We start from the raw sequence: 22,586 nt of genomic DNA, 5'->3' as shown, positions 1-22,586 counted from the left end.
CGCGGGGCTTATTTGCACCCATGAAGGTCAAGGACTCGATACAGATTCCAATGACACCACCCATGACTCTCTATGTCAAACCATTCAAAAGTTATTACAGAAAATATAGAACCGCTAACTGAACCGCTAACGGGATCGCTAACGGGACCGCTAACGGGACCGCTAACCGAGCCGCTAACGGGATCGCTAACCGAGCCGCTAACAACCGCTAACGGAACCGCTAACGGGACCGCTAATGGGATCGCTAACGGAACCGCTAACGGGACCACTAACGGGATCGCTCACGGGATCGCTAACGGGATCGCTAACGGGATCGCTAACGGGATCGCTAACGGGACCGCTAACCGAGCCGCTAATGGGATCGCTAACGGGACCGCTAACAACCGCTAACAGAACCGCTAACGGGACCGCTAACAGAACCGCTAACAGAACCGCTAACGGGATCGCTAACAACCGCTAGCGGAACCGCTAACGGGACCGCTAATGGGATTGCTAACGGGACCGCTAACGGGGTCGTTAACTGGACCGCTAACGGGATCGCTAACTGGACCGCTAACGGTACCGCTAACGGGATCGCTAACGGAATCGCTAACTGAACCGCTAACGGGACCGCTAACCGAGCCGCTAACGGGATTGCTAACCGAGCCGCTAATGGGATCGCTAACGGGACCGCTAACAACCGCTAACGGAACCGCTAACAGGACCGCTAACAGAACCGCTAACAGAACCGCTAACGGGACCGCTAACGGGATCGCTAACAACCGCTAGCGGAACCGCTAACGGGACCGCTAACGGGGTCGCTAACTGGACCGCTAACGGGATCGCTAACTGGACCGCTAACGGGACCGCTAACGGGACCGCTAACGGGATCGCTAACGGAATCGCTAACTGAACCGCTAACGGGACCGCTAACGGGAACGCTAACAACCGCTAGCGGAACCGCTAACGGGACCGCTAACGGGGTCGCTAACTGGACCGCTAACGGGATCGCTAACTGGACCGCTAACGGGACCGCTAACGGGACCGCTAACGGGATCGCTAACGGAATCGCTAACTGAACCGCTAATGGGACCGCTAACCGAGCCGCTAACGGGATCGCTAACCAAGCCGCTAACGGGATCGCTAACGGGATCGCTAACAACCGCTAACGGGACCGCTAACGGGATTGCTAACGGGACCGCTAACGGGATAGCTAACAGAACCGCTAACGGAACCTCTAACGGGATCGCTAACTGAACCGCTAACGGGATCACTAAAGGGATCGCTAACGGGACCGCTAACGGGACCGCTAACCGAGCCGCTAACGGAATCGCTAACCGAGCCGCTAACAACCGCTAACGGAACCGCTAACGGGACCGCTAACGGGACCGCTAACCGAGCCGCTAATGGGGTCGCTAACGGGACCGCTAACAGAACCGCTAACGGAACTGCTAACGGGACCGCTAACGGGATCGCTAACAACTGCTAGCGGAACCGCTAACGGGACCGCTAATGGGATTGCTAACGGGACCGCTAACGGGGTCGCTAACTGGACCGCTAACGGGATCGCTAACTGGACCGCTAACGGGACCGCTAACGGGATCGCTAACGGAATCGCTAACTGAGCCGCTAACGGGATCGCTAACGGGATCGCTAACGGAATCGCTAACTGAGCCGCTAACGGGATCGCTAACGGGATCGCTAACGACCGCTAACGGGTCCGCTAATGGGATTGCTAACGGGACCGCTAACGGGGTCGCTAACTGGACCGCTAACGGGATCGCTAACAGGACCGCTAACCGAGCCGCTAACGGGATCGCTAACCGAGCCGCTAACGGGATCGCTAACGGGATCGCTAACGGGATCGCTAACAACCGCTAACGGGACCGCTAACGGGATTGCTAACGGGACCGCTAACGGGGTCGCTAACTGGACCGCTAACGGGATCGCTAACGGAACTGCTAACGGGACCGCTAACGGGACCGCTAACGGGATCGCTAACAACCGCTAGCGGAACCGCTAACGGGACCGCTAATGGGATTGCTAACGGGACCGCTAACGGGGTCGCTAACAGGACCGCTAACCGAGCCGCTAACGGGATCGCTAACCGAGCCGCTAACGGGATCGCTAACGGGATCGCTAACGGGATCGCTAACAACCGCTAACGGGACCGCTAACGGGATTGCTAACGGGACCGCTAACGGGGTCGCTAACTGGACCGCTAACGGGATCGCTAACGGAACTGCTAACGGGACCGCTAACGGGACCGCTAACGGGATCGCTAACAACCGCTAGCGGAACCGCTAACGGGACCGCTAATGGGATTGCTAACGGGACCGCTAACGGGGTCGCTAACTGGACCGCTAACGGGATTGCTAACTGGACCGCTAACGGGATCGCTAACGGAATCGCTAACTGAGCCGCTAACGGGATCGCTAACGGGATCGCTAACGACCGCTAACGGGTCCGCTAATGGGATTGCTAACGGGACCGCTAACGGGGTCGCTAACTGGACCGCTAACGGGATCGCTAACAGGACCGCTAACCGAGCCGCTAACGGGATCGCTAACCGAGCCGCTAACGGGATCGCTAACGGGATCGCTAACAATCGCTAACGGGACCGCTAACGGGATTGCTAACGGGACCGCTAACGGGGTCGCTAACTGGACCGCTAACTGGACCGCTAACGGGATCGCTAACTGGACCGCATAATAACACTAACATCCTATAAAAACACCTGACATCCCATAATAACACTAACATCCTATAAAAACACCTTACATCCCATAATAACACTAACATCCTATAAAAACACCTGACATCCCATAATAACACTAATATCCTATAAAAACACCTTACATCCCATAATAACACTAACATCCTATAAAAACACCTGACATCCCATAATAACACTAATATCCTATAAAAACACCTGCCATCCCATAATAACACTAACATCCTGTAAAAACACCTGCCATCCCATAATAACACCTATCGTGTGTGTGTGTGTGTGTGTGTGTGTGTGTGTGTGTGTGTGTGTGTGTGTGTGTGTTCATCTAAGGTTAAAAGGTCAGGGTTCAGATTTCTCCATTTTCCAGGTTATACTGTGAAGTCTGTACTGAGTGAGTCATGTGACCAGTTCTGGGTCAGTCTAATCAGTCAACAGCTGAGCTCCGGTTGCTAGGGGCAACAAGAACCTGATACAGAGGGAGCGGGAATGACTCAGCTGGATTTTTGGTTGTGACAAACCTGAAATCACTCCACTTTGCGCTCAAACCGTAGCTCTTAGCAGAAAAACGAAAACATTTTGAGAAACAGAGATCCTACCAGATTATCTAAATGTTATTTTCATACAGATATTCCTTAAAATGTGTTAGTAACGGCAATTCGAAAACAAAAATTAGATTTTTTTTAAGAAAACTTCATTTAACATGGGAGTCAATGAAGAGAGAGACAGGAATATGCGTGTCTGTTGGCTCCCCCATTAAAATGTTGTGCACACCACGCCTGTCAAAGTCACATTTTATGAATCACAACACCTATGTCTATATTCTGACCAAAAATTATCTGTCTACCTTTTACGGTTTGGCCGTGACCTCGAGTTACAAATAAAAAATCATGTTTTTTTTTCAGTGTAACTACACTCTAGCAAACTGACTCCCGTGCTCTAGATTTGAAAAAAAGGGATTTCCAGTCCTCGCTTGAGGGCTCATATCTTGAAAAGTGTACATTTTAGGAAAAAACAGTCCGGGGTTTAGAGAGAGAAGAGAAGTTTTCCTCCGTTTTGAAGTTTGAATGACGTTTCTACGTGCAAGTATGAGAAAGATACGTGACTCAGAAAAAAGGTGAATTTTGTCTTTTTTCTCGACATTTTCCCATCCGCTTTGAATGGCGCCATAGGAATACATGGCAAAATGGTCTCCCCATTAGTTTGGAAATTTGGAAATGTTTTTGCACTTCGTGCAAAAACTATTTGTGCCATCGCTCTGAAAATCCACAGGACTGTAGTTAAATTCAGGGTCTACAACTTTCTAAATCGGTTCAGAATTTTTCGAGTAACGGTGTGCGAGTGGTGAGGCCCCAAACTTCTCGCAATGCGTTCCGGATGGGGCAAAAAGCGCACGTTTGTGCACGTTGCGCAAAAACGTGCACGCCAATCGCTAATAAAAGTCATACCCATCGATTCCCGATTAAGGCGCACGTTTCTACGTTTTTACTTTTCGCGTTTTCTCAAAGCTGTAGGAGGAGTAGCCGGACAAAGTTTTTACGGAAGAATAAATAAATAATAAGCCTGAGCAATAGTATGAGTGCCTCGTGCTGCGCACGAGGCACTCCTCCTCCATTGAGCTTGCGCAGCTCAATGGAGGAGGCGTGCCACGTGGCGCAGCCGTGGCACTAATAAGCCTGAGCAATAGTATGAGTGCCTCGTGCTGCGCACGAGGCACTCCTCCTCCATTGAGCTTGCGCAGCTCAATGGAGGAGGCGTGCCACGTGGCGCAGCCGTGGCACTAATAAGCCTGAGCAATAGTAAGAGTGCCTCGTGCTGCGCACGAGGCACTCCTCCTCCATTGCGAAGCTCAATGGAGGAGGAGTGCCACGTGGCGCAGCCGTGGCACTAACTAGAAAATTTCTGGAAATTTTGATATGGGCATGCCCTACCGCCCATTCGCCCCCTCTCGCTGCTTTGGTTTGGGGCTGTAGTGGTTGTGTTCGGGGTGGTTCTATGTCAGCTTGAGGTGTTTTTACGCTTGTATTTCATTCATTCCTGTGCTCCCAATAGTTATTAATGGGGCGCGCTTTTTGGCATCTAGCATTGCCATGGTAACGCTTTTGACTGAGAATAGTAATGCCCATCGAGGCAAGATGGAGACGCATGTAACGATGTATGCCATGCATGAGTGCACGTTCTGGTTCAGGCTACGTTAACGGATAGGTTTTTTTTTTCACCATGGTACAAAACCCCATCCGAATGAATGGGGCCATTTGGCCTGGATTTTGACATAAAATTTCCTTAAATACCAGCTTCATGAGATTTGAGTATGTTGAAGTCCACAGCGTGCCGAGTCAGGGGACATTTGTACGATGTCTCTACGATAATCTGTTGCCTAGCAACAAGCGTCCAAAGTCAAATGGAAATAAAAAAGAAAAATTAAAGGTCAATATCGCAAAAATTTTAATAATTGGCACAATGAGCTTGTAGGGTCCGTTAGTGCCAATCGGGCCGAGTGTTTGAAAGTTTGAACGATGTCTCTACGATAAAGTTCGACCGAGCAATAAGCGTCTGAATTTTCGCCTTTTTTTTTTTCTTTTTGGCGTCTAGCGTTGCCACGGTAACACTTTTGACTGAGAAAAGTAATGCTCATCGAGGCACGATGGATCCAACGATGTATGCCATGCATGGGTGCACGTTCCGGTTCGGACAGCATTAACAGATTGTTTATTCACATGGTCCCCCATACAAATGCATTGGTTTTTTTTGCCATAGTAACAAGCCCCATAGGATAGAATGGGACAATTTGGCTTCAATATCTCAAAAGCTGTAAACGACAGCGTAATGAGACCTCAGTATGTTGTAGTCCACATCAAGCTGAGTATTTTAACGTTGAATCAAAGTCTCTACATTATCGCGTTGCCGCGCAACAAGCGTCCAAAATTCCGTTAGCGTCAAAATGAGCAACGTGGAATATCTCAAAAACTGTAATAGCTAGCTTGACGAGACTAAAATATGTTGCAGTACAAAGCGTCCCGGGTTTGTCAATGTTGTAATGATGTCTGTACGATAAACTGTTGCCTAGCAACAAACGTCCAAAATAAAAGAGATTTTTTTTTTAAATTGAAAGTTAAATATCGCAAAAACCGTAATAACTAGAATGATGTAGTTGTATGGTCCTTTAAAGACTATCGGGCCGAGTGTTTCAAAGTTTGAACGATGTCTCTACGATAAAGTTCGGCCGAGCAATAAGCGCGGGAATTTTCGCCTTTTTTTTTGCTTTTTGGCAACTAGCGTTGCCACGGTAACCCCTATTACTGAGAAAAGTAATACCCATCGAATCACGATGGACACGCATCCAACGATGTATGCCATGCATGGGTGCACGTTGCGGTTCGGGCCGTATTAACGGACGAAAAAAAGTGCGGAATAATAAGAATAATAAGAAAAGGGAAACTTTTCTGTATACCAATATATCGCCTTCATTTTCATGTTTTTCCTCATTTTTTCGGACGTGTTTTAGTTTTTGGGGATTTTTTTTTTCCACATCAGTGCGGGGTCATGCTGTACACCCGCTGGTGTGACGTGGGACTTTTGCGACTTTAGCTTGTTAGCAAAATGCTAGCAACATTGCCCTTTGGGCCATTCTGGACGATTGCAATATGGTCATGCCATTACTTGGCATGCCCATAATAATAAGAAAAGGGAAACCTTTCTAGATACTAATTTAACGCCTTCATTTTTCAGGTTTTCTCGGCCGTGTTTCATTTTTTGGGGATTTTTTTTTTCCACAACAGAGCGGGGTCATGCTTTACACCCGCTGGTGCGCAGTGGGACCTTTGCGACTTTAGCATGTTAGCAAAACGCTAGCAACATTGCTTTTTGGGCCATTCTGGACGATTGCAATATGGTCATGCCACTACTTGGCATGCCCATAATAATAATAAAAATTCCTGCAAATACAATAGGGCCTTCGCACTGCAAGTGCTCGGGCCCTAAAAAAGTAAATTAAGTAAAGAAAATAAATAAATTGTTGGGACAATAAAAAAGTGATCGGATCGGGAAAAATCGGGATCAGCAGAAACTCAAGAACTCAAGTGATCGGGATCGGATCGGGAGCTAGCTACAACCTTTGAATGGTTTGACATAGAGAGTGTTGAGGAATTTATCAAACCAGTTCAGAAGTCCGCTTTGTGGTATAGTGAGTTTTTATTCAGCAAGCTGGCGGTGGGCGGATCTACACAGACCAAAGTCTGCTTGATATGCCGACCCAGATTGATTTGGCCACAGGGTTTTTATACAAAAGTTCAATCAACAATGACAGGAATAAACCAGCCCAGTGAGAGACAGTCAGAGGTGTGATCCTTAAGCTTTGGGACCACCCCTGAGGGATCAGGAAGTCCATATATGGTATTGTCTCTGTAGGGGCTGGAAGTCGAATCCATTCCCCCGGTGCCTGTCTCAGCAGGGATGCAAGACGCAGGAACTTGTGTGAGACAATAGGCCACAGACGAAAATCACCCCATGGGGTGCTCTAGTGTTCCAAGTCTGTTTGAGGCAACTTCCAAGGTGTGATAGGAAGTTGAAGCTACTTAAAAGGTGTTGAGTCCAGTTCAAAGCCCTGCAGGAGGTAGGACTGGGGCAACCTGCAAGGCGTCGTTGTCCCTGCAGGGGGGCCAAGCTGTCACAATGCTTCATCAAGAGTCATGGGTGGTGTCATCGGACTCAGTTTTGAGTCCTTCACCTTAATTGGTGCAAATTAGCACAAATGTGTTTCTGTTTCTCACTGGAGGATTTCAGGTCAGGAATCAGACCCGGCCCCGAGTGGAGGAGTTCAGGTAATGGTGTGGTTTTGTTCACAAGTGAGGGGGGAATGGAGCGGGACATCTATTGGCCGATCTGTAGGCGTCTGTGGAACAAACTTCCTGTAGACATGAGGTCTGCTCCAACTGTCAGCTCCTTTAAATCAGGATAAAAACATTACTGTTTACTGAAGCAAATACTTACCTGCTGGATCTGCTGCCCTTATTTTTTAACAACTTTTACTTTTTATTATTTTACCTCTTTTCTTATCATTTTATTTTATTTGTTATTTAAACGTACTCTCAAATTAAATACTTTTTGAAAACCGCGCCAAGTTAAGGATAAGCCCTGAATGCAGGTGTTGTGACGTAGAATTGTCAAATTGGTTTAATTCACCACAAGAATTGTTACAGATTACTTTTGTAATCCTGTATTTGACCCGGTCTTTGTAAGTTTTGACCGTATAGAAACGTAATTCTTGGATAAGACCTTGGAGAAGTTCAGGAAAATAGATGGATGGATGTACATACAGTATTTTAAATACTTACAAGGAATATTTTTGGGTTTCTTTCCACAATTTGGACAGGCAGCTCCCAACGGTAAACACTCTTTGCACGACAAGTGTCCACAACTGAGCTGGACTGGATCCGTTAAAGACTCTTTACACCCCGAACAGAGAACCGGGTCACTGAAGGATGAAAATATTACATACATGCTGAAAATATACAGTATATAATAATAATAATAATAATAATAATAATAATAATAATAATAATAATAATTTCAATTTATATAGCGCTTTTCACCTGAAGCGACAGATCTCAGAGCGCTTTACAAAGAAGACTAAAAACAAGACTAAGAAATTAAGACAAAGCCTAGCAACTAAGTAAGATAAAAAGTTGTGGGAGGCAAAAAAAAAAAAAAAAAAAAGAATAAAAGGGGTCAAGGGAAGAGTTCAGGGGAAAGCCTGCTTGTAGAAAAGTTTTTTAAGGCCCGTTTTAAAGGACTTTTAAAGGTGCATTCCTGAGGTCGTCAGGTAGAGAGTTGCATATATCTGGCTGCAATACCAGGACAAAACTGAAACTATAGAAAATAGACTGTAAACAAGTTTGAGAAGAATCTTAGCAAACTCAGAATTACCTTGCAAACCAGAAAATCTGCATTTTATTTGGGCCTTTGGGACACAGCTGACACTTTAAACATGTAAAAAACACAAAAAGCAATAATAAAAAGTGAAGGGTCATAGTGGACGCCAGTAGAACTTCAGTGTGAGCCGCGTTAGCCGCGTTAGCCGCGTTAGCCAGTTAGCCGTTAGCCGCGCCGACAGCCCTCAGTCTGTCTTGCTTTTGTCGTCGTCCCTTATTTTGAAATATGTCCACACTGCTGACGTCCCGCTTGCATCAATTGTCGCTATCTTGCCTGAAACGGCACTGCCAGTCGCACTCATGTATCACTCTCTTCTCATCACCACGCTAAGCTTAGCCGACTAGCGGCTAACCGGACTGTAACAATGGGATTGTTTATCTTCTTCATCATCTTCATCTTCTACATCATTTCATTTAGCCTGTTTTTTAAATTCTATTTGATTGTTTATGTTGTTTCACACGGACGGCTTCAGGTGAAGCACCGCACATGCTCAGTTGATGTTCCTGCGATGAGACTAAAGCGCGGAGGAAAGCCCAGTCGGCTGAGTTTTGTTTAAAATTGAATTTCTGTTGCAAATAAAACCTGTCTTCCAATTCATTGCATTTTTAGACTAGTTATTTTTGTGCTAGAAGTATTGGATCGGTACTCGGTATCGGCGAGTACACAAATTAAAATACTCGTACTCTGTGTGAAAAACATGGTATCGGGGCAAATCCCTAGAAACGTACCTTTCCGTCTCTTTCCCACTAAAGTTGAGTGGTTGGTACATGGATGAATCACTCTTCAGAGACAGGATGCTGGGAGCTGCAGGTTCAGTATCCCTGGACTGCAAACTGTAAACAGAGATTTACAACTTCTGTTGATCTTTAAATGCATCTCCAACTAAAATACCCAACAGTGGAACGTGTGGAACGTTAACTGACGATTATATTGTTGCGTAAATGCAGTGTTTTGCTATCTACGGAAGCGTGTTGCATTCACTTGAGAAACAAAAATCTGAGAAAAGTTTTAATGAACTTGACCGTTTGCTAATCTTCTTTTGCACTATAAATTATTTATTTATGTTGGTTTGCAATTGTACGGAAGCGTTTTGCATTCACTTGCATTAACGTTAACTACCCAAAAATCCAACATTACCTGATACAAAATGGGAACCACAAATCCACGTTTCGGTGTCTGGAATCCAGTTGTTTCTGTGAATTGCAGCGATCCATTTGTCTCTCTTAAAGGAGCTTGAGGCAGGATTGAGGCAGGATTTATGAAAAAAATTCGTATACGTTTTAAGTTTTCTAGTAATAATGTCAGATGAAGCGTTCCAAACCCAAAAGAATGTTTCCTCTAGTGTATCTCTCCTTTGCCTTGAACAGGCTGTGTGCTGCAAAATGTGCTGCAATTCTTGGCCAGAATTTCCCGCGCTGTCCTGCGGATGTGACGTCACATGACGCTGCATGCACGTTCTCCCCGTTCTCCCGTGCCGGTGTGGGTACCAGATTGTATCGGGCTGCAATATTTTCCCCGGAAGTGTGCATTTTTTCCCCGCGATGGTAGTTTTTCACCATGTCTTCACATTCAAAACGTCTTTTTTGGCAATTGCGGATTAATCAGTGAGCGCTTAGTTGACGTTACATTTTTTTAATTATATTTATATAATGTATTATGACTATTTTGCTTAGACATTTATATAGAGACATACACTTCTGTAAAGTCAGAAGCAGCAGATCATAGTGGAGGTAAAAGAGAGAAGAAACATATACAAGGAATTATCAGAATTATCAGTGATCTTACTGACATAGGCTAAAAAAAATATTAGAGTTAAAATATTTATTATATTATAATAAGACGGAACGTCATCACGTACGGTCAAAAGCCAATCACAAGACGGAACGTCATCACGTACGGGGAGCCGGTAAAAAAAAGCAGGTGGGAAAAAAAAGCACCGACACCGGCTTCACTGTTGGCTGCAGTACCCCCAACGGCCGTCGTGGTGAAGGGTGGCGCTAGAGAGTCTCATTTCTTAAAAGGAGCCTCATGCTCCTTTAAGATTATTTTTCCTCAGTCTGTAAAACGATAACTCCGATTTCTTGCCAAATCTATGAGTACAGTCGATCGGACAACAGCTCTTTCCCATCTTAGATGTTTTCTAGTTGCTCAAACTGAAAGTTTACGCTGACACTCAGTCTTTCTGACACTCGGTCTTTCTGACACTCGGTCTTTCTGACACTCAGTCTTTCTGACACTCAGTGGTTTAACCCACTGTGAAGTCGAATCTGTGACGTCATGAACATTCCCTCTATACGGGCTGTCCGGTTCCTCCGGTTCTTCCGGTGACTCCAGTGTCAGAGTTTGGACCACATCTTGGCTGTAATTCGGACTTGTTTCCTGTGTGGTTTGGTCTCCACCAAGGCCTTTATCACCGATTCTGTTCATTACTTTAATGGACAGAATTTCTAGGTGCAGCCGAGGAGCGGACGGTGTTTGGTTGGTTTATCTCAGAATTGGGTCTCTTCTGCCGATCCTTGCTACCTGCCGAGAAATGCTACTTTGTATTTCTGCACACAGTGGATTTTCAAAGTTTGATTGGCACGCCCATCATTTCTTGCACGATGTAAAATGAATAAATATGGGATGTTGAGTATTTGATCCTTTAAAATGAACTACCCACGACATGAATTGCATTACACTTTGTGAACATTATACAATAAAGAGAGAAAAAAAAAATATATGATTTTATTTGATATTCATTCAGTCATTGGCCTTTATTTAACCAGTCAGGTCATTAAGAACATTCTTATTTACAATGACGGCCTGGCAAGAGACAAGGAAGTGGTTTAGGGAGTAAAACACAGTAAAGGAAGTGGTTTAGGGAGTAAAACACATTAAAGGAAGTGGTTTAGGGAGTAAAACACAGTAAAGGAAGTGGTTTAGGGAGTAAAACACAGTAAAGGAAGTGGTTTAGGGAGTAAAACGCAGTAAAGGAAGTGGTTTAGGGAGTAAAACGCAGTAAAGGAAGTGGTTTAGGGAGTAAAACACAGTAAAGGAAGTGGTTTAGGGAGTAAAACGCAGTAAAGGAAGTGGTTTAGGGAGTAAAACGCAGTAAAGGAAGTGGTTTAGGGAGTAAAACGCAGTAAAGGAAGTGATTTAGGGAGTAAAATGCAGTAAAGGAAGTGGTTTAGGGAGTAAAACGCAGTAAAGGAAGCGGTTTAGGGAGTAAAACACAGTAAAGGAAGTGGTTTAGGGAGTAAAACACAGTAAAGAAGTGGTTTAGGGAGTAAAACGCAGTAAAGGAAGTGGTTTAGGGAGTAAAACACACTAAAGGAAGTGGTTTAGGGAGTAAAACACAGTAAAGGAAGTGGTTTAGGGAGTAAAACACAGTAAAGGAAGTGGTTTAGGGAGTAAAACACAGTAAAGGAAGTGGTTTAGGGAGTAAAACACAGTAAATGAAGTGGTTTAGGGAGTAAAACACAGTAAAGGAAGCGGTTTAGGGAGTAAAACACAGTAAAGGAAGTGGTTTAGGGAGTAAAACACAGTAAAGTGGTTTAGGGAGTAAAACACAGTAAAGGAAGTGGTTTAGGGAGTAAAACACAGTAAAGGAAGTGGTTTAGGGAGTAAAACACAGTAAAGGAAGTGGTTTAGGGAGTAAAACACAGTAAAGGAAGTGGTTTAGGGAGTAAAACACAGTAAAGGAAGTGGTTTAGGGAGTAAAACACAGTAAAGGAAGTGGTTTAGGAGTAAAACGCAGTAAAGGAAGTGGTTTAGGGAGTAAAACGCAGTAGAGGAAGTGGTTTAGGGAGTAAAACACAGTAAAGGAAGTGGTTTAGGGAGTAAAACACAGTAAAGGAAGTGGTTTAGGGAGTAAAACACAGTAAAGGAAGCGGTTTAGGGAGTAAAACGCAGTAAAGGAAGCGGTTTAGGGAGTAAAACACAGTAAAGGAAGTGGTTTAGGGAGTGAAACGCAGTAAAGGAAGTGGTTTAGGGAGTAAAACACACTAAAGGAAGTGGTGTAGGGAGTAAAACGCAGTAAAGGAAGTGGTTTAGGGAGTAAAACGCAGTAAAGGAAGTGGTTTAGGGAGTAAAACCCAGTAAAGGAAGTGGTTAGGGAGTAAAACACAGTAAAGGAAGTGGTTTAGGGAGTAAAACACAGTAAAGGAAGTGGTTTAGGGAGTAAAACGCAGTAAAGGAAGTGGTTTAGGGAGTAAAACACAGTAAAGGAAGAGGTTTAGGGAGTAAAACGCAGTAAAGGAAGTGGTTTAGGGAGTAAAACGCAGTAAAGGAAGTGGTTTAGGGAGTAAAACACAGTAAAGTGGTTTAGGGAGTAAAACACAGTAAGGGAAGTGGTTTAGGGAGTAAAACACATTAAAGGAAGTGGTTTAGGGAGTAAAACACAGTAAAGGAAGTGGTTTAGGGAGTAAAACGCGGTAAAGGAAGTGGTTTAGGGAGTAAAACGCAGTAAAGGAAGTGGTTTAGGGAGTAAAACACAGTAAAGGAAGTGGTTTAGGGAGTAAAACACATTAAAGGAAGTGGTTTAGGGAGTAAAACACGGTAAAGGAAGTGGTTTAGGGAGTAAAACGCAGTAAAGGAAGTGGTTTAGGGAGTAAAACACGGTAAAGGAAGTGGTTTAGGGAGTAAAACACGGTAAAGGAAGTGGTTTAGGGAGTAAAACACGGTAAAGGAAGTGGTTTAGGGAGTAAAACACAGTAAAGGAAGTGGTTTAGGGAGTAAAACGCGGTAAAGGAAGTGGTTTAGGGAGTAAAACACAGTAAAGGAAGTGGTTTAGGGAGTAAAACACGGTAAAGGAAGTGGTTTAGGGAGTAAAACACAGTAAAGGAAGCGGTTTAGGGAGTAAAACGCGGTAAAGGAAGTGGTTTAGGGAGTAAAACATGGTAAAGGAAGTGGTTTAGGGAGTAAAACACGGTAAAGGAAGTGGTTTAGGGAGTAAAACACATTAAAGGAAGTGGTTTAGGGAGTAAAACACAGTAAAGGAAGTGGTTTAGGGAGTAAAACGCGGTAAAGGAAGTGGTTTAGGGAGTAAAACACGGTAAAGGAAGTGGTTTAGGGAGTAAAACACGGTAAAGGAAGTGGTTTAGGGAGTAAAACACATTAAAGGAAGTGGTTTAGGGAGTAAAACACAGTAAAGGAAGTGGTTTAGGGAGTAAAACGCGGTAAAGGAAGTGGTTTAGGGAGTAAAACACAGTAAAGGAAGTGGTTTAGGGAGTAAAACACGGTAAAGGAAGTGGTTTAGGGAGTAAAACACGGTAAAGGAAGTGGTTTAGGGAGTAAAACACAGTAAAGGAAGTGGTTTAGGGAGTAAAACGCGGTAAAGGAAGTGGTTTAGGGAGTAAAACACAGTAAAGGAAGTGGTTTAGGGAGTAAAACGCGGTAAAGGAAGTGGTTTAGGGAGTAAAACACAGTAAAGGAAGTGGTTTAGGGAGTAAAACACGGTAAAGGAAGTGGTTTAGGGAGTAAAACGCAGTAAAGGAAGTGGTTTAGGGAGTAAAACACAGTAAAGGAAGTGGTTTAGGGAGTAAAACGCAGTAAAGGAAGTGGTTTAGGGAGTAAAACACATTAAAGGAAGTGGTTTAGGGAGTAAAACACAGTAAAGGAAGTGGTTTAGGGAGTAAAACACAGTAAAGGAAGTGGTTAGGGAGTAAAACACAGTAAAGGAAGTGGTTTAGGGAGTAAAACGCAGTAAAGGAAGTGGTTTAGGGAGTAAAACACAGTAAAGGAAGAGGTTTAGGGAGTAAAACGCAGTAAAGGAAGTGGTTTAGGGAGTAAAACGCAGTAAAGGAAGTGGTTTAGGGAGTAAAACACAGTAAAGTGGTTTAGGGAGTAAAACACAGTAAAGGAAGTGGTTTAGGGAGTAAAACACAGTAAAGGAAGTGGTTTAGGGAGTAAAACACATTAAAGGAAGTGGTTTAGGGAGTAAAACACAGTAAAGGAAGTGGTTTAGGGAGTAAAACGCGGTAAAGGAAGTGGTTTAGGGAGTAAAACGCAGTAAAGGAAGTGGTTTAGGGAGTAAAACACAGTAAAGGAAGTGGTTTAGGGAGTAAAACACATTAAAGGAAGTGGTTTAGGGAGTAAAACACGGTAAAGGAAGTGGTTTAGGGAGTAAAACGCATTAAAGGAAGTGGTTTAGGGAGTAAAACACGGTAAAGGAAGTGGTTTAGGGAGTAAAACACGGTAAAGGAAGTGGTTTAGGGAGTAAAACACAGTAAAGGAAGTGGTTTAGGGAGTAAAACACGGTAAAGGAAGTGGTTTAGGGAGTAAAACACAGTAAAGGAAGCGGTTTAGGGAGTAAAACGCGGTAAAGGAAGTGGTTTAGGGAGTAAAACACAGTAAAGGAAGTGGTTTAGGGAGTAAAACACAGTAAAGGAAGTGGTTTAGGGAGTAAAACGCGGTAAAGGAAGTGGTTTAGGGAGTAAAACACAGTAAAGGAAGTGGTTTAGGGAGTAAAACACAGTAAAGGAAGTGGTTTAGGGAGTAAAACGCGGTAAAGGAAGTGGTTTAGGGAGTAAAACACGGTAAAGGAAGTGGTTTAGGGAGTAAAACACAGTAAAGGAAGTGGTTTAGGGAGTAAAACGCGGTAAAGGAAGTGGTTTAGGGAGTAAAACACAGTAAAGGAAGTGGTTTAGGGAGTAAAACGCGGTAAAGGAAGTGGTTTAGGGAGTAAAACACAGTAAAGGAAGTGGTTTAGGGAGTAAAACACAGTAAAGGAAGTGGTTTAGGGAGTAAAACACATTAAAGGAAGTGGTTTAGGGAGTAAAACACAGTAAAGGAAGCGGTTTAGGGAGTAAAACGCGGTAAAGGAAGTGGTTTAGGGAGTAAAACACGGTAAAGGAAGTGGTTTAGGGAGTAAAACACGGTAAAGGAAGTGGTTTAGGGAGTAAAACACAGTAAAGGAAGTGGTTTAGGGAGTAAAACGCAGTAAAGGAAGTGGTTTAGGGAGTAAAACACAGTAAAGGAAGTGGTTTAGGGAGTAAAACACAGTAAAGGAAGTGGTTTAGCGAGTAAAACACGGTAAAGGAAGTGGTTTAGGGAGTAAAACACAGTAAAGGAAGTGGTTTAGGGAGTAAAACGCAGTAAAGGAAGTGGTTTAGGGAGTAAAACACAGTAAAGGAAGTGGTTTAGGGAGTAAAACACAGTAAAGGAAGTGGTTTAGGGAGTAAAACACATTAAAGGAAGTGGTTTAGGGAGTAAAACACAGTAAAGGAAGTGGTTTAGGGAGTAAAACACAGTAAAGGAAGTGGTTTAGGGAGTAAAACACAGTAAAGGAAGTGGTTTAGGGAGTAAAACGCGGTAAAGGAAGTGGTTTAGGGAGTAAAACACAGTAAAGGAAGTGGTTTAGGGAGTAAAACACAGTAAAGGAAGTGGTTTAGGGAGTAAAACGCGGTAAAGGAAGTGGTTTAGGGCAGGGCTGTACAGTGCGACAGTTTTCATCGCATTTGCGAATAAAAATCATCCGGTGCGAAGAGAAATATGTATCCACTCGCATTTGTGCGAGTGAGTTGCGCTGGGGTCATGTTAAAAAAAGTGTGAAAATCAATATGAATGTCACTTGACCTACATCAGCCTTTCTCGTCAAAAAAATTACCTATTCTGACATTTCATATATAAATACCGTATTTTCGCGACCATACAGCCGGGGCGCCGTGTGGCAAGGCTATTAATACTATTAATACATCCATGATCTGACCGCGCGTGGCGACTGCGCCTCGACCCGCGGACCAAAATCTTACTCAGAAGAAAGTAGTACCTTTTTGCGGTCCCGATCACGGGACTCTAGCGGGGTTTTGAGCTCTGAACTTTTAAGTCTGGTGTAGAGTTAAGCCTTACCTTATTAAATTAAACCTTTTTCGGGTCGTGAGTAGGATAAACAGAGGACAACTAGTGCTGAGTTTGAGAGTACTTTACTGTCCGCTCAACAGCGTAGGATTTTAGAACATCAACACAGTAGCTAGTGCTGTATCACTCCGCCCAATCTAAAACATATTAACAACTACAGATAAGCTGACTAGTGTAATTATAGTCCCTGATTTACATCAGAATATAAAGAATATATTTATAAAATAATGAACCCTGAATTACCAAAATAACCTTAACAAAAATAAATCTTCTCTTACACTTATAAGGTGAGCATAAATCAATCTTTTTTATGATGTAAAATGGTATGTATTTATTTACTTTTATTTATTTATTTAATTTTAGTTGTTAAATTTCTGGAAAATAAAAAAGTCAAATCATACATGAGAGAAACTATTCAGTTTGTGGCAAAATATTTGTACTTGTATGAAACTGAAGATCATAATGCAAACCTGACATTTACTTTTAGTTCAGTTTGTGGAAAATGGTTGGCCTGGCTTTCTCTTTAAAACTTAAACAGTTATAAAGCATTACAAACTGGAACAATAGGGCAAACACACAGCATTGTTTTGTATTTTGTGTCTTTCAAATAAAAGACCATTATTTCCAGTCATATGTTCCTCATTCAAGGTTGTTAAAAAAATACTGCTATAATATCGTATCGTTATCGTGACCTCAGTATCGTGTATCGTACCGTATCATGAGATTAGTGTATCGTTACACCCCTACTAACTGTCCACCCGGGTGTGCTAGTAAATTTTTATTTGTGCTACTAAAATTTTTAACTTGCTAGCACCAGTGCTACCATTCAAAAAAGTAAGCGTACAGCCCTGGTTTAGGGAGTAAAACGCAGTAAAGGAAGTGGTTTAGGGAGTAAAACACAGTAAAGGAAGTGGTTTAGGGAGTAAAACACATTAAAGGAAGTGGTTTAGGGAGTAAAACACAGTAAAGGAAGCGGTTTAGGGAGTAAAACGCGGTAAAGGAAGTGGTTTAGGGAGTAAAACACGGTAAAGGAAGTGGTTTAGGGAGTAAAACACGGTAAAGGAAGTGGTTTAGGAGTAAAACACAGTAAAGGAAGTGGTTTAGGGAGTAAAACACAGTAAAGGAAGTGGTTTAGGGAGTAAAACACGGTAAAGGAAGTGGTTTAGGGAGTAAAACACGGTAAAGGAAGTGGTTTAGGGAGTAAAACGCAGTAAAGGAAGTGGTTTAGGGAGTAAAACACAGTAAAGGAAGTGGTTTAGGGAGTAAAACGCAGTAAAGGAAGTGGTTTAGGGAGTAAAACACGGTAAAGGAAGTGGTTTAGGGAGTAAAACACGGTAAAGGAAGTGGTTTAGGGAGTAAAACACAGTAAAGGAAGTGGTTTAGGGAGTAAAACGCGGTAAAGGAAGTGGTTTAGGGAGTAAAACACGGTAAAGGAAGTGGTTTAGGGAGTAAAACACGGTAAAGGAAGTGGTTTAGGGAGTAAAACACAGTAAAGGAAGTGGTTTAGGGAGTAAAACGCGGTAAAGGAAGTGGTTTAGGGAGTAAAACACAGTAAAGGAAGTGGTTTAGGGAGTAAAACACAGTAAAGGAAGTGGTTTAGGGAGTAAAACACAGTAAAGGAAGCGGTTTAGGGAGTAAAACACAGTAAAGGAAGTGGTTTAGGGAGTAAAACACAGTAAAGTAAGTGGTTTAGGGAGTAAAACACAGTAAAGGAAGTGGTTTAGGGAGTAAAACACAGTAAAATTGTAGCTCTGCAAAGGTAGAAAACCATTAGGTAGCATTTTTTGGCAAAGCAGCAGAAATTGGCAGAAAAAAAACACCAAATATCTGGTTGAAAGTTCAGTCAGGAACTGTCTAGAAAATGTAAACGATACAAATAAACTGGTCCCACTGGAGATCAGCTGGCTACACTCATGTTTAAAAGAGCATTTAGAAACGTACCGTTCCGTCTCTTCCCCACTAAAGTTGAGTGGTTGGTACATGGATGAATCGCTCTTCAGAGACAGGATGCTGGGAGCTGCAGGTTCAATATTCCTGGACTGCAAACTGCAAACAGAGATTTACAACTTCTGTTGATCTTTAAATGCATCTCCAACTAAAATACCCAAAAATGCAGTTACAGGATTAACAGTGGAACGTGTGGAACGTTAACTGAATACGTTAACTGAATGAATGGGCTGATGAGCTCCGCACAACAACAGGAGCGCCTAGATGGAGCGGGCACATCGTCACGATTACGACCACAATCCCCACAGTGGAATGTAGTTGTGAGAGAGGGGCGTAAAAAGTCGGGGCCATTCAAAGCAACTGTGCCACTGAAACCCGGCAACAAACAAGCCCACAGGCAAGCTCACGTGAAACGTGAGCAGAGGAATGTGGGAATCATTGGAACCGGTACTGAGAGCAGCATTGGAGTAGTGAAAACAAAGCTGGTCAATGTGTTTGCTACCCGGTTTTCTCCTACTCTGGGTGCAGACACACTACGTGAATATCTGTCTGAGAAGATGGAGAATGAAACAGTGACGTGTCGAAAGATCGAGTCGGCCCGCAGCAGGTATGGCTCGTTTCACATCACCGCTGAATGTAACAATATTGCTGATATGTACGATCCAAAACTCTGGCCAGCCGGGACCTATGTCCGCCGCTATTATGAGCCCCGTGGACATAAGGTTGTTGGTAATGAGGGGGGGAGTGAACTGAATTGCCATGGTACACCTGCAGCTCCACCTGAGAGCCAGTATGCATAGCAGTTGCTATGATATGACTTAACATCTCTATGAACATCTGTGTCGTGTCTTACAATGCGCGTGGGCTGCGTGTTGGGCACAGTGAAACTGACAAATCACGTCGTGTCGTTGTGGACAAATTGATGGAGACATGTGACATTTTGTGTGTTCAGGAGACGTTCCTGGCTAAACAACACCTGGAAGGATTGAATTCTATTCACAGGGACTTTCATGGGGCGGGTGAATCAACAACTGATTTAAGTGATAAAATTGTTCGGGGTAGGATCCCAGGGGGGGTAGCCACAATGTGGAATAAAAAATATGACCAGTTGGTTAAAGTCATAAGACTGGGTGTTGATTGGGCTATTGGGATTGAGCTGTGCTGTAATGATAAGAAGTTGTTGATTTTGAATGTATATACGCCATATGAGTGTGTACAAAACGAGGATGAGTACCTCAGTAGATTGGCATTTATCATGTCTTTTATTCAGGACAATCCTTCGACCTGCATCTATGTTATTGGTGACATGAATGCGGATGTAACTGATGCCAACTCCCTATTTGGTAACCATTTAACTCAGTTCTGTACAGACAGTGGATTGATTTTGTCCAGTAAGGTACTACTGCCAAATGATAGTTATACTTACATCAGCGAGGCCTGGCATTCAACCTCTTGGCTAGACCACTGCTTTTGTACGATGGATGCCCATGACTCCATCGATATGATAAAAATTGATTATGATTTGGCCACAACAGACCATATACCCTTTCACATGGTACTGAACACAGGTAATTTACCAGTGCTGTTGCCTGTGGATAATGGTATTGGTGTAGGGAAAGTAGACTGGGCAAAATTGTCCAAGAAGGATTTTAATAAATATGTTAATTACTCTGATGTATTGCTGGGTAATATTAAAGTACCAAAAGATGCCTTATTGTGTCAGGATATGAATTGTAAGAATGTACAACATTGTAAGGAATTATGTTCCCTGTATGAAGATATTGTGGAGTCTCTCCGTATCTCGAGCAGGCCTCTACATAAGCATAGGGCTAAAGTGTGCAATGGTAAGCCAGGATGGAAGGACCATGTAGAGGAGCTCCATGCAGAGGGCCGAAATGCTTTTAAAAAATGGGCTGAGGCAGGAAAAAGCAGGCATGGTCCTCTCTTTGAAAATAAAAAAAGTACTAATGCTAGATTTAAATATGCACTTCGCTACATTAAAAGAAATGAAAATACTATGAGGTCAGATTCATTGGCACGGAAGCTGCAAAAAAATAATGTTAATGACTTCTGGAAAGAAATAAAAACTATTAACAACTGCAAAACATCTCTTCCATCTAATATAGATGGTGTGAGTGGTCTTGATGAAATTGCACAGCTATGGCGGAAACAATATTTTGAACTGTTAAACTGTGTAAAGAGTAATCTGTTTGTAGTCGATAATGTAGAGTTTAATGATGATGCTATTGTCACTTCTGATGAGGTACATGAAGCAATACTGAAGTTAAGAGATAATAAGGCCTGTGGTCTCGATAATATTACAGCTGAACATATTAAGTTCGCCAGTAAGAAAATGTGCCCTCTGGTGGCTATGTGCTATACAGGTTTTTTTGTTCATGGAGTGTTACCTGATTCTATGATTTCTGTTGTGCTAGTGCCAGTTATTAAAGATAAAGTGGGGAAGCTGAACAGCTCAGATAATTACAGGCCAATAGCTCTGGCCAGTGTCATGTCCAAGGTGCTGGAGACAGTTCTACTGAGTAGACTTGAGAGATACATCATGTCTACAGACAACCAGTTTGGTTTTAAACAAAAGCATGGCACTAATCTATGTATTTTTGCACTAAAGGAAATCTTAGAGAAATATAATAGTCATAACTCTACCATGTTCTTGTGCTTCATTGATGCTTCTAAAGCATTTGACCGTGTTAATCATGTGAAATTATTTTTGAAATTGTCTAAAAGTGGGGTCCCTGGTTTTTTAATTAGAATCCTGGTCTACTGGTACTCGCATCAGACAATGCGAGTGAGATGGGGGAATGTAACATCTGATCCCTTCCATGTGACCAATGGTGTCCGCCAGGGCGGAATCCTGTCTCCCTTTCTTTTTAATGTGTACATGAATGATTTGTCTCTGATGTTGAATACATGTGGTACAGGTTGTAGAGTTGGTGACCTACTAATTAATCACTTTATGTATGCAGACGACCTGGTCATCTTCAGCCCTTACAGTGCTGGTCTCCAACAGCTATTGAGAACGTGCACACAGTATGGTGCTGACTTTGACATAAAGTACAATGCTGGTAAGAGTAAAGTTATGATTATTAGAAGCAGAGAAGACAGACAGTCAACCTTCCCTGACTTCCATCTGTCTGGTACTGCACTCAGTGTGTGCAGCGAGATCAAGTATTTGGGGCATATTATTGTTAATGACTTGTCTGATGATAAAGATATGTACAGGCAGCGTCGTAAGCTCTATGCACAAGCAAACATGCTGTGTCGTAAGTTTAGCATGTGCTCTGTATCTGTAAAAATTGCATTGTTTAAAGCATATTGCACACCTTTGTACACAGCCCACCTGTGGTGCCGCTACAAACAAGGTAGTATAAGAAAGCTCACAGTAGCTTATAATGACAGCATGAGGCTACTGTTGAGAGCCCCAAGAAGCTCCAGTGCAAGCCATATGTTTGTTAGTGTCGGGGTACCCACCTGCTCTGCTGTTCTGCGCAATCTGATGCACAGATTTATGTGTAGGGCGTCAGAATCAGAGAATGAACTTGTTAATGTGTTGGTTAATCCTGTACGCAGTTCTGTAAGATTTTCGTCCAGACTGTGGAACCATTTTAGAACATGTTTGTATGCAAGCCTACACTGAATAGTGGGGAAAGCTCTGTACTTTATATTTTGTGTTTGTTTGTTTTTTATTCTGTCTTTGTTTTTATTATCTTATTCTGCTTTTATGGTGATATGGATCCCCTTGGGTCTGAAATAAAGATTTAATAAATAATAATAATATTATATTGTTGCGTAAATGTAGTGTTTTGTTATCTACGGAAGCGTGTTGCATTCACTTGAGAAACAAAAATCTGCTCTGTTTTTCTGAATTAACAAGATAATTATCTCAGAATTCTGAGAAAGGTTTTAATGAAAAAAAAAATCTGCTCTCTTTTTCTGAATTTTCTGACCTTTTTTTTATTAAATTTTTTCTCAGAATTCTGAGATAATTAAATCGTTAATTCAGAAAAACAGAGCAGATTTTTGTTTTTTAGTTAGTTAAATGGTGATAAGTTACGCGGCGATGCGCGCCGTACGCCGTACCCTACCCCGTAGGCTCTGCGTCGATTTAACACGGAACCATAAATCAGCTCCCGAGCAGGCAGAC

The 22,586-nt window shown here is 43.0% G+C and overlaps 1 protein-coding gene across 1 annotated transcript in view; it reads right to left on the bottom strand.

Moving 5' to 3' along the window:
- The window catches only part of LOC133420895 (NLR family CARD domain-containing protein 3-like), a 49,243-nt gene extending 29,322 nt beyond the window's left edge, over nucleotides 1-19,921 (bottom strand). The window contains exons 1-4 of the mRNA XM_061710778.1: nucleotides 19,851-19,921; nucleotides 18,419-18,523; nucleotides 9,367-9,471; nucleotides 8,041-8,180 (exon numbers count right to left, since the gene is read on the bottom strand). Of these exons, the coding sequence (XP_061566762.1) occupies nucleotides 8,041-8,180; nucleotides 9,367-9,471; nucleotides 18,419-18,523; nucleotides 19,851-19,921 (421 nt within the window). The remainder of the gene's footprint in view (nucleotides 1-8,040; nucleotides 8,181-9,366; nucleotides 9,472-18,418; nucleotides 18,524-19,850) is intronic.
- Between the last annotated feature and the right edge of the window lie 2,665 nt (nucleotides 19,922-22,586).

Source organism: Cololabis saira, chromosome 20 (genome assembly GCF_033807715.1).
Source record: "Cololabis saira isolate AMF1-May2022 chromosome 20, fColSai1.1, whole genome shotgun sequence".
In the NCBI taxonomy this organism is placed as follows: domain Eukaryota; kingdom Metazoa; phylum Chordata; class Actinopteri; order Beloniformes; family Belonidae; genus Cololabis; species Cololabis saira.
Note: the sequence above shows the minus strand (reverse complement) of the source record. Positions and strands in the feature narration are given on the sequence as shown.